Source organism: Podarcis filfolensis (genome assembly GCF_964270895.1).
Source record: "Podarcis filfolensis genome assembly, chromosome: 5".
NCBI classification, from domain to species: Eukaryota; Metazoa; Chordata; class Lepidosauria; order Squamata; family Lacertidae; genus Podarcis; species Podarcis filfolensis.
Window position 1 is genome coordinate 41130952 of NC_139608.1, and position 18506 is coordinate 41149457.

At 46.9% G+C, this 18506-nt stretch overlaps 2 protein-coding genes across 3 annotated transcripts in view; one reads left to right on the top strand and one right to left on the bottom strand.

The window, feature by feature from the left end:
- GOT1 (glutamic-oxaloacetic transaminase 1) lies at positions 1-9098 on the top strand. The gene is made up of 9 exons (XM_083615256.1): positions 1-286; positions 3127-3308; positions 3645-3768; positions 4601-4713; positions 5681-5785; positions 6478-6628; positions 6920-7085; positions 7584-7726; positions 8112-9098. Exons 1-9 carry the CDS (start codon positions 163-165, stop codon positions 8249-8251), a joined length of 1248 nt encoding a protein of 415 aa, XP_083471382.1. The 5' UTR covers positions 1-162; the 3' UTR covers positions 8252-9098.
- The window catches only part of CNNM1 (cyclin and CBS domain divalent metal cation transport mediator 1), a 20896-nt gene continuing 11317 nt past the window's right edge, over positions 8928-18506 (bottom strand). For both annotated transcript variants that reach the window (XM_083615211.1, XM_083615212.1), the window contains 6 exons: positions 15898-16064; positions 14712-14880; positions 14282-14398; positions 14073-14189; positions 13680-13788; positions 8928-11693 (listed from right to left, as the gene is read on the bottom strand). In XM_083615211.1, the coding sequence (XP_083471337.1) occupies positions 13709-13788; positions 14073-14189; positions 14282-14398; positions 14712-14880; positions 15898-16064 (650 nt within the window). In that variant the 3' untranslated portion in view covers positions 8928-11693; positions 13680-13708. The remainder of the gene's footprint in view (positions 11694-13679; positions 13789-14072; positions 14190-14281; positions 14399-14711; positions 14881-15897; positions 16065-18506) is intronic.

Here is an 18506-nt window from a genome sequence, read left to right on the forward strand (position 1 = left end):
GCTCTCCGATTGGCGGGAGGGCGCGCCTCCCTGCTATTGGGGAGCGGGGATTCGCTCTCCCCATCTCTCTCTCTCTCTGCCTCCGTCTGCGGTGAAGGTGACACTCTCCGTCTCCTCCAGGCAGCGGCATTCGGGGGGTTCCAGCTTTGATATTGTCCCGCAATGTCTCCCGGAGGGAAATCCGTGTTCACCAGCGTCCCGCAGGCCCCGCCCGTGGCTGTGTTCCAGCTCACGGCGGATTTCCGCGCCGATGGGGACCCGCGCAAGGTCAACCTGGGAGTGGGAGGTAAGAGAGCAGGGCGGGAGGAGGGAGGCGCGCGTGGATGCGGCTCCTGGGCGGAAACGGGTGGTTGAACTTGGAGGGGGAGGGGGTCAAGGACCTAAATCTGATCCCAGGGAGCCTTGGGGAGGCGGGCGCTGTCATTCTCTGCACGCAGGGTGCCCATCACCGACATGTCCTTTTTAAGAGGGGTCCTCCTGAGCCTTTGAGCAGCTGTGAGACAGACAGAAATCCGTCAGGTGATGGCCTCTCTAGAATGGCAGCTCCGTGCCAGGGAACCTTTGCACTTGTTGAATTTCTGCGTACCACCCATCTGTCAAAGAGGCACAGAAGAGCTCTGTCTGAAAAGAAATCGATGGGAATCTGACAAGGATGCAAGAATCCAACAATTGGGGGCAGGCATGAAAACAATTTGTTATTTGTATGAATGTTTCACAATCAGCTGATTCAGACATATTTCCTATACTTTCAATATCCTGCATAAAGTCTAGACTCTAGAGAATCTAGCTCCTGCTGATCGTTGTTGTTCGATTCGTTTTGTTCCTTGCCTAATACCAAATGGTCTCTATGTGACACTCAACAATTTAAAAACATGCAAAATTGTAAAGCAGTATAACATCGCAACAATATTAGCAGCAGCACAAAACTGCAATGATTAAGTGCATAGCAACCATAAAACAGCATTGGCCATCAAATGGTAAGAGTACTAGTGGAAGGGACCATTACTGAAAAAGCCCTTATGCTTTCAGTGGAACATGCATTGTGGTGTGTTTACAATTTTAATTACATTGATGATCTGAACTACTTGGGACCATCTGTGCAACCTCTGGAAAAATCCTTTACTTCTCTTGATGGCTTTCAGGCTTAGCAGGGAAAAATACGCATCAGAATACTTTCCAATTCTGTAGATAAAAAATGGCTAACACTCAATGATCCCTGATCTGCCTTGCACACAGTTGAAATCCAAGGTGCTTCTAGACTATCACTATTTTCAAGAAAGATTTGATCACATATTGGCAAATTGAGATTGCACATTTATAGTTTGATTGGGAGGTTTTGTGCCACAGACATGCTTCCCCAAAATATTAGATTGTTTGCGATAAGGAGTGTGCTGGAGGAAAGCACTGGAAAGTGCAGAATAACACTGGCTTTTGATATAGTGTCAACTAATCTTCTCTTCTAATCTCCCTGCAACCAAATCCAGATAAATCAGGTTGTCTGGCAGCACCCCTAAAGATAATCACACTGGTGGGTCTCTTGCAATTTGCACCCTTTCTTATTCTCATGCCTTTGCCATTGGATTCATGAAGGAACATCTGAGAAAGTTCAGCAGGAAAATACATATAATGATTGGGTTGTGGTTATAGGATTCTGCACATATCATCTGTTTTGCCTAAATGGAAGATTTGTACGCTTCTATCTGCAGGCAGACAGAAGAATGCTCTGTATCCTAAAATACTGTTTATACTTTATGGCATGTAATTTCTCACAGCCAAGTTCAGTTTACAGAAATTGTATTTGTACTTCATCTCACCTGCAGATCTTTGGCTGTACCATTTATAAATATTAACATGGGGTTCTATGGTTGATCACAGCAGATCTGCAGAATACAGAAGGATGGTGCCAAAATTGATGCTTTTGATAGGTGTTAAAGACCCATATGGATATGGGCACTGTTCTGCTGTTGATACTTCAATCTGAGAGAGCCATTCAGAAAGAGGTAGAGCTACTAGCAAAGGGGCTGTGTATTACAAGGATCAGTGCCTAAATGGGGGACTTCTACCAATACTGGAAATGTTGAAGCAATATTGCTAATGAAGCTATGTACCCTGGTTTATAGTCAAACGTCCCCAGTACTTTCTACAGTCGCTACTGATTGGCTTCCCTCAGGTAGGGGGCTGTGATGCTGCCTAGACTTTTGGCACCTGATGTTCTTATGACGGGGCTACAGCTGTCAGGAGATCTGGGCTGGTGCCCATGTTCTGCTTGGGTGAACCACACGACCTTGAGCAAGTTAAAGCCGGGCCCGGCCTTGCAGGAACTGGAAAAGGGACTCTGCCCTTAAGCAGCAGAGACCAGGCTGAGTGTAGTGTTTAGTTAGCTGCCAGTCCTGCAGTTTCTAAAGCATTACCCTTTGCTCCCAAGTTGTAAAATCTATGGTTGCCTCGTTCCCCTTTGCCCCCAAATCCCTGCACCTTCTGCAGGTGAATAGCTCAAAGCTTGACCCTCAGCAAACTAATTAGAAGCCAGCTTGCCAGTTCCCTCTTTGCTAGTATCCTCTGGAATACTTGTCGGTTGTTGTTTGTGGGGTCTCTTACCTGTGCTCTGCAGCTCATGCTCAGGATTTGAAGTCTACTCTCTTTAATGGGCCATGCTAGCCCTTTTGCTGCCTTCAGGCATACTTTCCATGTTCTTGGCCTGAAGATCCCATTAAGCTCTCGACGTTCCTGAGCCTCCAAACTTGCTAGATGCAGTGACCAAACTGTCATATTTGATAGTCTTTTCAATTGGAATAAAGTGCTTGGATTTGAATATGTAAGCAAAGGGGTTGTGGGAATGGTGCTGCATTGGAGACCTCTTGTGTGAGATAGGTATTCCTTTGCAAAAGGATAAAGTGAAAATTGGCAGGCGAGACTGGAAGGAGTAAGGGAGAGAACGAGCTCTCTGCAGTAAGCCTTTTTGGTCCATCCTTTTATTTTGTACCATACCTCTCCTCTGAGAAACTCAAGGCACGGCACATGTCTCTCCCAGACCCCTTCCATCTTCTCAACAACCCTGAGAGGTAGGGTTAGGCTAAGAGATGTGTGTCTGTATCTAGAACAATTCCTTCCCCTTCCACCTTGCAGCCTATCGCACAGATGAGGGGCAGCCATGGGTCCTGCCAGTGGTTCGGAAAGTGGAGCAGATGATTAACAAGGACCTCAGCTTGAACCACGAGTACCTGCCCATCCTGGGCCTGCCAGAATTTCGTTCCAATTCCTCACGAATTGCCCTAGGAGACGACAGCCCAGCCATCAAGGAGAACAGGGTGAGCCTGAAGAGGAAACTCCTATTACGAACTTCATCCGTGCAAGTTAAGCCTTATTGAACACAGAAGAGCTTGATGGCATGGAAGAGATAGGGTGGGAATAGGTTGGCACTGGGGCATATAATCTCTTTCTCTCACTCTCACTCACTCACTCGCTCACACACACATATGTAGAAACTGGGATTTGATTGGAACAGAGGAATTTGGGGACAGGTAAGGATCTCAGTATAGTTCAATGAAGCTATTATAGGAAACTGGATTCTTGCTTATAGGATGCCCAGGCATCTTGCTGAAAAGAGCACCTGCCTTCTAATTATTGCTTTCTCATTGTTCCAGGTGGGGGGTGTCCAGTCCTTGGGGGGCACAGGGGCTCTCCGTATTGGAGCAGAGTTCTTGAGACGCTGGTACAATGGAACCAATAACACCGCAACCCCTGTCTACATCTCTTCTCCTTCCTGGGGTGAGTGCCAAGGCCTGGCTGGCACTTTTGGCATGGTTTGGGGTAGAGAGAGAGAGGGAAGGCTGGGCTCCCCATTGTTTGCAAGCCTCCTCGGTAGACATGTGTTACACATACATGTTCTAGGAGTTTTGTGAAGCTTTAGACAGTTGCAATAGCACATCTTAGTAGATTTACCCAGGAACTCACATAGGCCTTAAAATGAGGGTGTTTATTGATACACACACATAGAATCAAAATATTCAGCACTTCTCTTATGGTAGTAGGGAAAGCCCAACTCTCTCTCTCTCTCCCCCCCCTTACTTCTTTGGTTTGGAAGAATTGGCTAAATAATTATAACCATGACTAAACTAATACACACAATACAGAAAGAGAAGAAAGCACACAGGGCACCAAAGAAGGAGGGGGAGGAACGGGGAAGGGGGAGGCACCAAGCAGTTTTGACAGAAATACAGTGCTGCTTGAAGCCTGCTAGTCTGTTTTCTGCCCCCTCGGCTCACATTGCAGACTAGGCCTGAGTCATGTGCAAGTGGATTAGGGAGGACCTGAGGTGGCTTCTAAAATGCAGCTCCCCTGCCCCTTGCATGAAGGTAAAAAGTCAAACACAGATCTAGAAACACAGTATTTCTCTCTCTCTCTCTCAAGGTAGGAAGGGGGAGCAGATGTGGAGGCTACAATTTATAGGGTGAAGGACAGGATAGGTGAGATACTTTTCCTAGCCCTGGTGGGCAATTCTTAAGAAATAGATCTGGGGCATTTTTTAAAGAATCCCTTCTAATCCTGAGCAGCTTGAGCTTTGGCTGAATGATGAATGCTTCTCTTCTTCTCCCCGCAGAGAACCACAACTCTGTTTTCACGGATGCTGGGTTCAAGGACATCCGAACCTATCGCTACTGGGATGCTGCAAACAGGGGTCTGGACATCCAGGGATTCCTGGAGGACTTGGAGGTGAGCCAGATGTCCTTACGAATTGGGTGTAACATAACCTAGAAGGAAATCTGAATAGGGACTGTGTAGCTGTTCTACGGGAGCAACATTTCTAGCCTATTGTAATATTGGATTTAACATCTGGCTAGCCAGACGTTTGCTAGAATGGTCTGTGTCTCTTGACTGCAAGACAGCACCATGCAGAAATCCCATCTTCTCACTCAGTGGGATTCAGAGAGCTGTGGGGGGATCTCCCTGTGTGGATCTGATGTTTTCCCTACCACATCTGTTCATGCCTCCTGAACAGTCATTCCAAACAGGGGGTCCTTTATAGAGCTGCAGCTGGAAGGGGAAATCTGGAGAGCTTGGAAAGCATGGTGTGTGTGGAGTTCTTTGAATCACAGCCCATGCTAGTCTTGTAAAAGTGTATGTGTGTCATTGTAGGTGGCAGTGTTCTATGTGAGGGTGCCTTGTCTTGTTAGTGTCTATTTTATATACATAGAATATCAGAACTTTATAGACATATAATATCTTCAACAATTCTTCACTATCTGATTGAAACCTGTATAGCTCCTAAGTCTTATCCATAATGCATGTATATAGAGTAGGTCAGTCGGTAGAGCATGAGACTCTTAATCTCAGGGTCGTGGGTTTGAGCCCCACGTTGGGCTAAAGAGTCCTGCATTGGAGAGGGTTGAACTAGATGACCCTTGTCCCTTCCAATTCTACAATTCTGTGTTCATCTGCAAAGCAGCATCTTCTACCCAGCTCTTTATTATACAGTCCCATCAGTGAGTCTCAAACATGAATGGCTAGTGCCACTTGATGTTTAGGGTAATTTTTAATGTTTGATGTTTTATCGTGTTTTTGCTATTCTGCTGGGAGCCACCCAGAGTGGCTGGGGCCACCCAGACAGATGGGCAGCATACAAATAAATAATAATAATAATAATAATAGACTGGGTTTTATTCTCTCTCTCTCTACCTAGAAAGCTCCAGAATTCTCCATCTTCGTCATCCATGCTTGTGCTCATAACCCAACTGGCACAGACCCCACACAGGAGCAATGGAAACAAATTGCTGCCGTTATGAAGGTATTAGCAATTCTGCAACAAGGTACTCCCAGAGTCTGTGCCCAAAGCCATATTTCTGGGCGTTTTTGAATTAATTTATTAGTACTGTTACATTTTATCCTGCTCTCCTACCAGGAAGCTCAGCTAAATGGTACATAGTTTCCCCACCACCAGTTTTAATTTTACAACCACCTTATGAGATTGGGGATGCCGAGAGACAGTGATTGATTCAAGGCCGCCCAGTAAGCTCTGCAGCTGAGAGGGGATTTATATCTATATATCTCGCCAGACCTACTGACACCCTAACCAGTAGACACCGCCAGAAAACAACTTTTAATTTTTAAAATAAATTTAAATAGGTTTCTTTATAGCCGCAAATACACTAGGTTCCATACTGTTGAGTGAAGGAGTGTGTGGAACCAGTGGTTTTGGTTTCCTCTGTTAAGTGTTTTAATACCTCACTTTAATCCTGTTCCCAGGGCAGGTTAGAAAAAGAAGAAAACAATTAAAATGTAAATGCAAAAATGAAAAGCTTGAGAAGCACCAAAAGGGCAATAAAGTAGGTGCTGAGGAAACCTCTCTGGGGAGAGAGAGTTCCATCACTGAGAGGCCCGGTTTTTGGCAGCCATGTGCTTTCAGGGATGGCAGTTGAGGATGCCCTGAAGTAAGTGCCAAAGACCAATCTTCTCCCCTTAATTATTCATTCCTTGCAGCGCCGGTTCCTGTTCCCCTTCTTTGACTCTGCCTACCAAGGCTTTGCCTCGGGTTCCCTGGACAAAGATGCCTGGGCTGTCCGCTACTTCGTTTCTGAAGGCTTCGAACTCTTCTGTGCTCAGTCCTTCTCCAAAAACTTTGGCCTGTACAGTGCGTATATTCTTTTAACTTCCCTGCTTCTCGGATTTTGTTCTGCTCTAATGTTAAGCTGCTTTTTTATTTTGGCCTGTAAAAGAACAATTGTTGCATTGTATGGTTTTGCTGTTTCATGCCACTATGGGAATCTAGTTTTTTTTTTGGGGGGGGGGGGTTTGAGAACTACAAGGTGGGATATAACTAAGTAGAGATTCAAATAAAGGGTAGTAAGAATTTCCTTTTGCCCTGTGGGCTGTTGCACCGGGCCTAAGGCTTATGGCTTGACTTTCCTTTCTTTTCCCTCAGATGAGCGTGTGGGGAACCTGACTGTTGTTGCGAAGGATGCCGACAACGTGCAGCGCACCTTGTCTCAGATGGAGAAGATTGTCCGCACCACCTGGTCAAACCCCCCCTCGCAGGGCGCACGTATTGTGGCTACGACACTCACGACTCCAGAGCTTTTTGATGAGTGGTAAGGAACAGAAGGGGATGTGGGTGGCACTGTGGATTAAACCACAGAGCCTAGGACTTGCCGATCAGAAGGTTGGCGGTTCGAATCCCCTCGATGGGGTGAGCTCCCGTTGCTCGGTCCCTGCTCCTGCCAACCTAGCAGTTCAAAAGCACGTCAAAGTGCAAGTAGATAAATAGGTACCGCTCCGGCGGGAAGGTAAACAGCGTTTCCGTGTGCTGCTCTGGTTCGCCAGAAGCGGCTTAGTCATGCTGGCCACATGACCCAGAAGCTGTACGCCTGCTCCCTCGGCCAGTAAAGTGAGATGAGCACCGCAACCCGTCGGCCACGACTGGACCTAATGGTCAGGGGTCCCCTTTACCTAAGGAACAGCAAGAAGTGGAGGGGTTAAGTTGATCCCTGCCATGATCATGGGCCCCGTTTACTGCCCAGCACTTCCCTATTCCAGCCATTTTAAAAAAACTGGTGCTGGACTGAACTAATGCTTTCCCCTTGCGACAGGAAAGGGAATGTGAAGACCATGGCAGATCGAGTCTTGCTGATGCGGGCAGAGCTCAGGTCTCGTCTTGAGAAGCTGCAGACACCGGGCACCTGGAATCACATCACGGAGCAGATCGGCATGTTTAGCTTCACTGGCCTCAATCGTGAGTACAGCTATGGGCAGTGTAGAGATACATCGGAAGAGCCTGGGCAGGAAGGAGGGGGTGTGGTACACGGAATGAAGCAGCTTTCCTGACTTTGCTTGTGGTGATCTTACAAAAATGGTTCTGGCTTCAATAGTACCTCCTTGCCCTCCACAGCAAGTCCAAGCAACCATCTTTACACAGCTCTCCACTATGAAGAGATCTACCTGTGCATTTCCTTTATCAATCAGTTCACAGGATCTCTTCACATTGCATCCACTTTTTGGTTGCTTACCAGCATCGTTTCCTGCTATGACCTTGGCTGCAGCCGGCAAACCTTAGTAAAGGCTGCTCTGGGTACCTGATGAGATGCCTGACACCATTTTTCCTTTTGCTCTTTCTCCAGCTAAGCAAGTACAATTCATGATCAAGGAGAAACACATCTACCTGATGGCCAGCGGCCGCATAAACATGTGTGGCCTGACCACGAAGAACCTGGATTACGTTGCCAGCTCCATCCACGAGGCCGTCACCACGATCCAGTAAATCGGTTGCATGTAACTTTCCCCCTACGTTTTGGGTTGTTTTAAAACCAACAGCAGCCTTTGGAAAGTGGGAGTTTTAGGCAAAGAAATAGAACACCTATTGCCTCTTGCCACTTTTCTGGTTAAAATTCTACCACTCTCTGAAGCTGCTACCAGCCCCCTCCCCACTGCCTCAGTGTGGGAGAACAGAGTGCCCATTTCTTCCTTTGGCAAGAGAGAATGGAGTAGAAAAGTGGCTGTGGAGTGAGAAAGGGTTAAGCTGCTCCCCCCCCCCCAAGCATCCCTAAGTTTTTGAAAAACCCAAAACAGTGGAAGAAAGAAACACACAACTGCATGTAACATCTAGTTTGGCCCTATGAAACAAGAAAAACTGAATCCCTCCATACTGTAACACGTAGTTTGTCTGCTCCACCAACGGAGCTAATCTCCCATACCTCTTTGCTCAATATGGATTGAGAACAGCACTTTTGTCTGCATAGCTTCTTCCTGTCTTTTAAATGGCCCTCGCTTTGTGTGTGTGAGCAGGTGGCAGTGGGAATTTTCCTTCTTGGGGTCCACTTGGTATTAACAGCACCTAACTCTGGAATCCAAGCACATGGCCTTGTCTGCATCTCCGTTTGCACTTTATGTAACCAATCCTCTCGGGCCTATGCCTGCTCCAGTAGAAGGGTTGGGCATTGTGGGATATGTACCAAAAACGACTGGTCTCCTCGTATGAGCTGCGCGGGTTACTTCAGGGAGCGAGGCTGGTGCTGCTTCCCTGGTTTCCAGCCTTGCACAAGCAAAGATTGTAATCTTAAGAACCACCTTTTCTGTCTGTACAACCAATAAAACATCTCTTCATGCCATACCTGTCTTTTGGCCAACTTGGGGCTGCTGTGGAGAAAGGAACAGAGCTGTTTGTTGTGTAGAAAACTGTATTTGATCCTCGACCTCCATTGGAACAACCCATTACTGTATCCAGGCACCTATTCTTACCCTCCACTTGACCTGAAATGACCTTTCCCTGCCTCAGTCTCTCCAGTTGTCAGATTAAGAGGTGAGTCTCTTGTGGTAGCTCTGAAACTAGATACTCTGCCTGGAAACCTTGATGAATGGACTATCAGGAGTGTAGTTTGTTAGAAGGGAAAGGTGATGTTACTGCTGACGTAGTGGGTGAAGGTGATGCTCAGAGTCCACAAACTCCTGATCCTTGTCTACAGCACCTCAAGCTTCTTTCTGCCATACAAACTGAGGCATGGGATGATCTGCAAAGAGAGCTGGTGCCGCTGCTGCCTTTGCTTCAGCAAAACTGAGTGAAGAGGCAGGCTTTGAGCCTTCAGACATGGAGTGTGTGTGTGTGTGTGTGTGTGTGTGTGTGTGTGTGTAGCTCTCTGCTGCTCTAGAGGAGCACACTATTTTGCCCATTGTTACAAAAGTTCCTAAATTTGATCCTTCTACATCGGAAAATATTTCAGCGGCTCTTTTTCAGTGGGAACAACGTAATGATCATATTTGCTTTTCCATCTTTGTATGGCTGCAATAATCCCTCTGTTCCTACCAAAGCCACACTTTTCTCCTTGTCTGCCAAGTTAGCCCCACTCTATACCAGAACTGGGTTTGAGTCTCACCTTGGGCAAAAGATTCCTGTATTGCAGGGGGTTGGACTAGATGGCCCCTGTGGTCCCTTCCAACTCTATAATTCTACACTCCTACAAAATAATAGCTACAATAAAGGACATATTCCAGCTTGAGAAAACTAGAGGAGAGCAGAACATCTTGGTACCTTGACTGCAAAAGTTGGCATTAACCAAATTGAGTATGAAATGATGTAGGATGAGAATTTACCTGCACTCTAGGGGTGAAAAGCCTTTTCCTGCCTGAGAGCAGCATTCCCTTCTGGGCAATAGTGGGGATGGGTGGCACATGTCAGTGGTGGGCAGAGTCGGAGGTAAAAGCAAGCAGAGTAGCTAAGGTGAATCCTGCAGCAAGCAGGCTGCTCCCTTTTAACTGCTGCAATAGGCTACTTACACATACACACCCTCTAAGCAAGCAATAGGTATTATCAGAGTTGAGGAACACATTTCAGCTAGGCAAAAGGCACTGAAGGAGGGTACAAAGCAGGGCTGGTAAGAGATATGGCTGAGGACAGGGTGTGACCTGGGGAGAGTCCCAAAGACACAACTGGCCCCTGGGATTGAGGTTGCCAATCCCTGTTGCAGTCAAAGTGTTGCCTTGCAAGGAGTTAATGGAACTGAGCATTTTAATGTATTGACCTAGAGATAAAGCAAAGGAAACTCTGGTATTTTTCAGAGCAGAAATTTAACAGATAGTGTACAAGCTTTAGAGGAAGACAGGGTGTCCCTTGGGATTATGATAAACAAGGAGAAGTAGGGCAGTTATTTAAGAGAATGAAGCAATGCTTTCCTGGCTACAGCAAAGGCAGTGCAGGCCTGTTTTCCATGCTTTTGCCCGAGACCTGGAGTTGGCATGAAAAGCCACTTCTCACTTGGAAACAAAAGGCTATAAGGAGGAGCTAGGGAATTGTCACCCCAGATGCCTGGACACAGGGAAAAATAGGCAAATCGTTCCAAACCTGTGTGGTGCCAGCCACACTTCTTCGCCAGTTAAATACTGCACTTACAAAACCTGCTTGAAAATGGCTCCTGCTAGACTCAGGTCTCTAGCTTGATCACTAAACATTAGGAATGTTAAGACCAGGGCTTTTGGTGCCCCCTCACACCAGAACCTTTAATGTACGTTTGCCCCTTTCTCAGAGACATACTCAAAAGCTACACGTGAAAGGGGTTGATTTAATGTAAAACAAGAACATTTTATTTCTCCCTGACAGACGCTTGATGTCAAAACTTTTTTTTTCTCTGAACCTGGAGGACAAGATTGCTCAGTGTGCACAGGTGACAGGTGAGCAGTGCGCTGACCTGCCCTTTGGACTGCCAGCCCAAAGCTAGCTGGTGCTGGTTACAAACAGCAACGGGTCTGGAACAACAGATCTGGGATAATGACCAGACAGACATGAATACAAGAGGGAGCAGATGGTACGATGCTGTTGGCTGCACAAACATGCACTGGGGCCCCCTGTGCTGGACCATGCATAAGGAAGGGTGGGCACTTCCAGCAGGAAGGGGGATTGACCGTGTGGCACCCCCTCCCTCTGGGCATTACCCCATGAAAGTAAGATTTGAGATGGTGAGGACGTTGCCCTGCTAGGACGACCCACAGGGAGCCACACGCACCACCACTTCGCGGTCGCCTTCTCGTTTCCACCTCTTTTGCTGGGCCTTCCTTGCTCAGCTTTCTCCGTGTTTTGGCACCACCTCTCAAGCTCAAAGGGCTGCCATCTGAACCACAAGCCCTGGAGGTAGGGGATAGTTGATGTGAGACAGAGAAGCAGGTGCCATCACGCACACATGGATCTTGTCACAGTCGGCTGTCATGCTGCAGACCTGAGAGAGGAGGAAAAACAACAGCTTTTCAGCACAGTAAACTAGATGCAGGGAACCTCTTTGCCCCTGCCACATTGTTTTGTGCAGCCCCCTGTATTTATGTGATAATTCAGGGCCAGGCCCCCTACACACAGCACTTGGAAAAAAGCAGAAGGCCATTGTGCACAGAGCCAAGTGTGCCCTAAGCACATTCCTCTCAAGCGCCTGTTGGTTTTGAAGGAAAACATGGCCACTCCAAAAACAACATGGCGGTTTACAGGTTCTTGAGAATGATATAAAGGTCTGTAGAACTATAAAAGCTGGTGAATGGGAAGGACATTAAAAACCATCACCCAAGAACGACCTGGCAGGAACCCATGAGCTTGCAGAATGCTGATGGTAAAAAAGGTAAAGGGACCCCTGACCATTAGGTCCAGTCATGACCAACTCTGGGGTTGCGGCGCTCATCTCACTTTATTGGCCGAGGGAGCCGGCATACAGTTTCCGGGTCATGTGGCCAGCATGACTAAGCTGCTTCTGGCGAACCAGAGCAGCGCACGGAAACGCCGTTTACCTTCCCGCCGGAGTGGTACCTATTTATCTACTTGCACTTTGACGTGCTTTTGAACTGCTAGGTTGGCAGGAGCTGGGATGGAGCAACGGGAGCTCACACCGTCACGGGGATTCGAACCACCGACCTTCTGATCGGCAAGTCCTAGGCTCTGTGGTTTAACCCACAGCGCCACCCGCATCCCTGATTGTAGCTGAACCTAAAAAGGAGAGATTGGAGAAAGGAAATTTCTAAAGCGGTAAAGAAGGGTGAAGGCTAATCATCCCCAAATCACCTTTTAATGAGAGCACCTCAAGACATGGAATGTTCATGTGTGAACTGGGGATGGGGCAGAAAAGTAATGGAGGAAAGGGGGGAATTATTCACTTGCTCAAAAACCTGACAGCTCATATGGAAGGGAAGGGGGAGGGAATGCCTTCACGACCTCCAGAACTGAGTGCCTCCCATAAAACAAAAACAGGTTCCCAAACTTATTTACCCCACAGACCACTACAAAATTGCTAAGGGTCTTGAAAAATCTGGTTTTTCTACTTGTTGCAGCAAGTGTAATATGATATGTTAGATGATGTACAATTTAAAACTGCATTTTCACTGCTTTTTTACGGTTTCAGAACGTACACAATAAAATTCAATATAAACAGTAAAAGCAGCAATGAAAAATCAATCAAAAGCAATAGGAATATTTAACGTGATAGATATGCCGTCTCCCATCTTCAACCACAATCTACAGATGTTGTGGACTACCTTATTGAAACTCGCAGACCACACTTTGGGAACTCCTGCTTTAAAGGACTCAGTTCTGGAGCTGGCAGCTACCTGAGCTATATAGCACAGCAGGGAGAAGGCTGACCAGTGATAAAGGGTGCTCATATAAAATATAACCATTAAAATATAGTAACTCCTCTTTCAGATATCTGGAGCCATGAACAAGACAATTCCCCTTTAGGGGTTGGGGAAACACATTTTGTGCTTGGTCCACTTATTCTTAATGTGATACTATCAGAAAGCCAATTTCTCCCTCTCAAGAATACATGGAACCGGATGAACACTAACAGTGGTTTTCCACAGCACAGAACTGCACAATTAACACACTTCTTTAAAACGCTTCTTTAAAACATACTTCTTTAAAACGTACTTCTAAAAAACTTTAAAACTCCACCAAAGTACACATTCATGAAATGAGATATGCTATTTAAAAAAACACACACCACCGCACAATAGAGCTTCAGTACTGGGATTGCACAGCGAACGGGTGAAGGACCACTGAAGAAATAGAAAAATCCCATATACCAAGAAGTTAACAGAATGGTATTTGTGTGTGTGCGCGCGCACACACACACACATGCAGAGACTCGTGTGCGCCTAGCTCACAGCTGATGTACATAGCTTCATGAGAGACCAGCAGTGCCAAGAACACAGCAACACATGCCACTCACCTGTGGGCGGGGCAAGGCCATGTTGCCACTCATGTGATGAGAGGTGTGAAGTTGGAATTATCATCTGCACTCTTTTCGCTATCTGCTGACGGTTTTCTCCTCCTCCCACCTGCAATGTCAAGGAGTACACTGTTGCAGACCCACGCCCAGCTTTAAATGGCAAAGTTAAAGGGAGGGTACAAGACCCTTCGGGCCTAACACATCGGGCGCGACTTCACAGGCTCAGGGAATTTCAAGCAGATTGGGGGCTGGTGAATCTACAGCCTCTGGGTAGCTTCCTCCCTAGGAGCTGTGCCCCCTCATCCCTCCCCAGTGAGCAGGTCTACACGCAAGTGGTCATAACTGCACAGCTGCATCAACTGCCCCCCCTCCAGGGTCTTCGATGTGACTTACTTAGGGTCCGGAGTAACTTCTTGCCCAGGGGCTCCTCTGGGCCACTTGGGGATATGCTCATCTCCATTTCTCTGTTTGAAGTTTCAGGTTCCAGCCTGAAAAGGCAGCCCTCGTTTTCTGTAAGGCAACAATATCCAAGATAAGGTACAACACGCTTCTCTCCCTGTTCCTGGCCCACCTAAATGCCACCGTGCTCCCAACATACTTACTCTGCTGCGTGCCGGTCTCTAGGCAGCCTGCCACCTCCTCCTGGATGTGAGGGATTCCCTCCATGTGCAGGAACACGGAGTCCGTTGGGCTCTTAAGATGCAGGTCTGAGTGGCTAACTGCAGGGTTCAGAAGGAGAAACCACCACAGCAAGTGTGTCAGGACATGTGTACATTTTAAGTGTGGGGTACTTGGTGGCAACAATTCAGTGAAGGATGACCAGGGATAAAGTCAAAGATGGGCTGCTATCAGTTAATGTAGCTTTCTCCCATTTGACCTGGTTTTAATTCACATTGAGCCTTTGCTCCAGGATGGGCGCACAAGCAATTTACACATGCAAAATTTGTCAAAATTGGCAGTGAATGTGATCCACCACGGTGTTCATTACTGTACACCATCGCAAGGTCAGAACATGCCTCAAGCTGTACCTACTTCTCTCGTGCAGGAGGATGGCAGGGTCGTCCTTGGGGGTCTGTGGAGTGCCTCTGACGGTGGGTGCCTTTGTGGAATCGGCATCATTGAAAACCTCCATGTCAGGGGTCTGGGGTGAGCTATCCATGTGGCTGGCAGCCAGCGCATTCTGGTACTGCTGCCGTGTGATCTGGGCATGGGAGAGAGCGACCCATATTCAGATGACTCGTTTTTGTTCATCATCTCCAAAATCCACCTTACATCTTCTGCTACAACCCACGTCCACATCCCTTTGCAACTCAACTACTGGAAGTTCTTCCATTTCACTGCAACATCTCCGCCTTCGCTATCTTTAAAACTGTGCCACCTTCATGCCCTGTTAGTGGCTTTCCCATTGGCACCTGGTAGGAAACGGGGTGTTGGGACTAGGCAGATCTTTGGTCTGGTCCAGCAGCATCCATCCTCAGGGAAAGACAGCTGTGTCTCGGCAACCAAAGGATTACAAGGATGCCCGAACCTGCCTCAAAACAAATGGGTCTACAGAAGCCCAGAGCCTTGCAGGTTCTGTGTGATGTGCTATTCGTCAACCCTTTCCCTTCCATCTTTGTTTCTTTATCAAACCTTTATCAGCCTTGTTTAAAGGTAAGGGGACCCCTGACCATTAGGTCCAGTCGTCGGCAAACCAGAGCAGCGCACGGAAACGCCGTTTACCTCCTCGCTGGAGCGGTACCTATTTATCTACTTGCACTTTGACATGCTTTCGAACTGCTAGGTTGGCAGGAGCAGGGACCGAGCAACGGGAGCTCATGCCGTCGCGGGGATTCGAACTGCCGACCTTCTGATCGGAAAGTCCTAGGCTCTGTGGTTTAACACAATGCCACCTGCATCCCTTATCAGCCTTGTTTAGGGAACCTTTTAATATTTGATGAATTATTGTATTTTAATATTTTGCTGGAAGCTGCCCAGATGGGTGGAATAAATTATTGTTGTTGTTGTTGTTGTTATTGCTCTGCCTTTTCATTTCCGTCCACCTAATTCAAGACTGAAATCTCACCAGGCATCAGCTCTCTGTTCTGCACGCTGTCGGTGCTACTTGACTGTTCAACTGATGAACAGCTTTCACATACAGGATAGCCTTGTACCACAAAATGCCCAAAGAAGCGGCAAGGAGTCTGCACTTGCTCCAGTTGCCCAGCCCAGCAGATACCTTGACAAACTGCACATCACAGAGGATGTGCACGGAGTAATCTGGCGTGTAGATATTGTTGCTGCTGCTGTAGAGCTGGGTACTGCTGCCTCCATAGTCATTGCGCTCTCGGATGGGGGACTCGCCCGAGCGGTTTAATCCACTGCAACGGGATGGCGACTGGTTCACTAGAGACAAAGAGGAAGCAGTGAGCAAAACTATTATCCCTCACAGCAAAGAGGCAATGGCTAATGTGCAGGCTCTCAGGGAAGCATTTCTCAAGTCCCTCCTCCAGTCTGTCATGTAAATTTGGCCACAATCACCTCCAGCCATGAAATCCAGGGTAGTCTCAGCCCAAAAGATTTTGCTGGTGGAGGACAAAACGTACCCTCTCTGTTTCCATACAGCTGTCAACTAGGCTGACAGCTGAATCTTCAAACCGTGGTGATGTGATCAGGGTCCTCTATTGGCCCTGAAGCAGCAGGCTTCATGAAGTACATGCAGATGGGAATGGCTGGGCAACTTAGGAGGAACAGCTCTCCACTCCATTCTGCTACCCAAAGTAACTGCCTCACTTTGCCTAACGATAGGGCTGGCCTGACCAGGGTAGCTTCTGGGGTTAATGTCACAGACTTGCTCAAGGAGAAAGAATGCTGAGCTGGGATGGGACATGGCAGTTAATAAATACAACAGGCAGCAGGGTTGGAGAGAGCAGCTTGCTTACTGAAGGATTTTGCCCCCACCCACTTCTGCTTTAGACCAACATCTGCTCTTTCAAAAAAGCCAACAGCACGCAAGCCCACACCATGCTTCTCAAGCTGATTTGCTGCAAGACTATGCAGAGAGGATATTAGCAAGAGGAAAATTTGAGGGATTATTCACATGATGTGGATTCAGGTCACCACTGTAGCTCTGCCTGCTTCAAAAATAAGCAGGCTTGATGGGGAATAGAGCAAGAAGAGATTGAAGTAAAAACTGGAGAAACTGCTGGCGCTCTCTTGCTTGACAAGGAACAGAAATGGCTCAGGTTTTCCAAATGAGCCTGAGAGCATGTAACAGTGTTGCTTCCTACCGAGTCACTGAATGGATGGTTTTTATAGATAACATAAACACAACACTTTGCAGATTTGAGTGGCACCTTTGTCTACAGCAGTTTGGGCAGCATTGAGCAGTTCTGAGAACAAGAAGTGGGTTGTTGATCTGCTTAATTTCTTCTCCTGGTAGAAATTCGGGCACCTCAGTGGAAGTTCTGCCTGTTTTAGCATGCACCCATCAACATGTTGAGGTGTGTGATCCCCACATGCTAAGAGAAGTGACTTTAACCAGGGCTCCAGTCAGCCTGGAACAGGAACCTGCTAGTACTGTTCAGAGGAGACCTTTTCCTACTCCATGATGAAACCTTCCCTCCATACTGCTTTATGGTGCTTAAGGGGCTGGTTTAGGCATTGGTGATCAGCTGCCAAACTGAACAACTTATTACAATGTATTAAGGAGGGAGGTTTCTGAAAGTTGAAAAGCAAGCATCCTCTCTCCTCTTCCACTCACTCCTCAGACTTCCCTGTGCAGTACAGGGAGGAGAGCTCACCATGAACTTCTCCCTTGTTTATGAATGGTAATGGAACCCACCTGAGAGGTGAAAAAAAGCAATGCCTACACCCTATTTAAGATTGTGTTTCTCCTGCCTATGAAGAGCACCAGCCTAAAACCTATTAACACAGCACCTATAGCATTGGAGTTTACTTCAATATCCTTTGTTACTATCATTTTCCTCTACAACACTGCCAACACCACACTTTCCTGTTTTATTACTGACAAAGCTGGTTAACACTATATTCTTTCATTCTCTCCACTAGCTAAGATTCATATTTTTAGCTTCGTGTTTTCTGCAGCATTACCCCACCCTGTCTTTTGACCATTTTATCTTGCAACATTTCATGTCAAGTTCTCCACTTTTCTAATTCCCTTGATCCTAAACTTTCTTGTCTCTTTGATTTCCTTTCCTTTCCCTTCCCTTCCCTTTCTTGCAAGCCATAGCACATCAAACACCTTGTAGGATACCTGCTCCAGTAAGAAGAGATTTGTGGCCCTTAATGAGTATTTATGGCAAGAGCTTTCAGAGACTAGAGTCTACATCATCAGATGCAGAAATGTCTCTAACAGTGACTTAAAAAAAGACACCTTTCTGCTTCCACAAAATTTCCCTATAACAGCTCCCTGCAATCCCGATTTCCTAATATTTTAACTGCTGCTTGTGTAAGATTTACACAGGAAATGCATGTTTACCATTTTCACATGCAATCCATGCTTTCCCCCTCTTCTTTGACTGGCACTTTCTTAGCTCATTTCCCCCATGTACGAAGGTCCCTCTTAATTTGGGCACCATGCACATTTTTTGAAATTCTATTGTCAAAACGTGAAAGCATGCACAGCTCAGCTGCAATAGTGAGAACACAACCCATCAAGTAAGGAGGTATGTCCCTAGACCCTAATTTTGGAACTGGCCAATTGAGCGTATTCCTTGGAATCTCTAGAAACATATACAACACATTTCTGCATATGCACACATTTGTATATGGATCTGTATGAACATATTCTGTATATGCACACATGCATATTTGTATGCAATATTT

Coding starts and splice junctions, on each gene's coding strand:
- GOT1 (XM_083615256.1), top strand. CDS start 163: ATGTCTCCCGGAGGGAAATCCGTGTTCACCAGCGTCCCGCAGGCCCCG. Junction 3,309..3,644: donor CAGCCATCAAGGAGAACAGG/GTGAGCCTGAAG, acceptor TCATTGTTCCAG/GTGGGGGGTGTCCAGTCCTT. Junction 5,786..6,477: donor AAATTGCTGCCGTTATGAAG/GTATTAGCAATT, acceptor CATTCCTTGCAG/CGCCGGTTCCTGTTCCCCTT.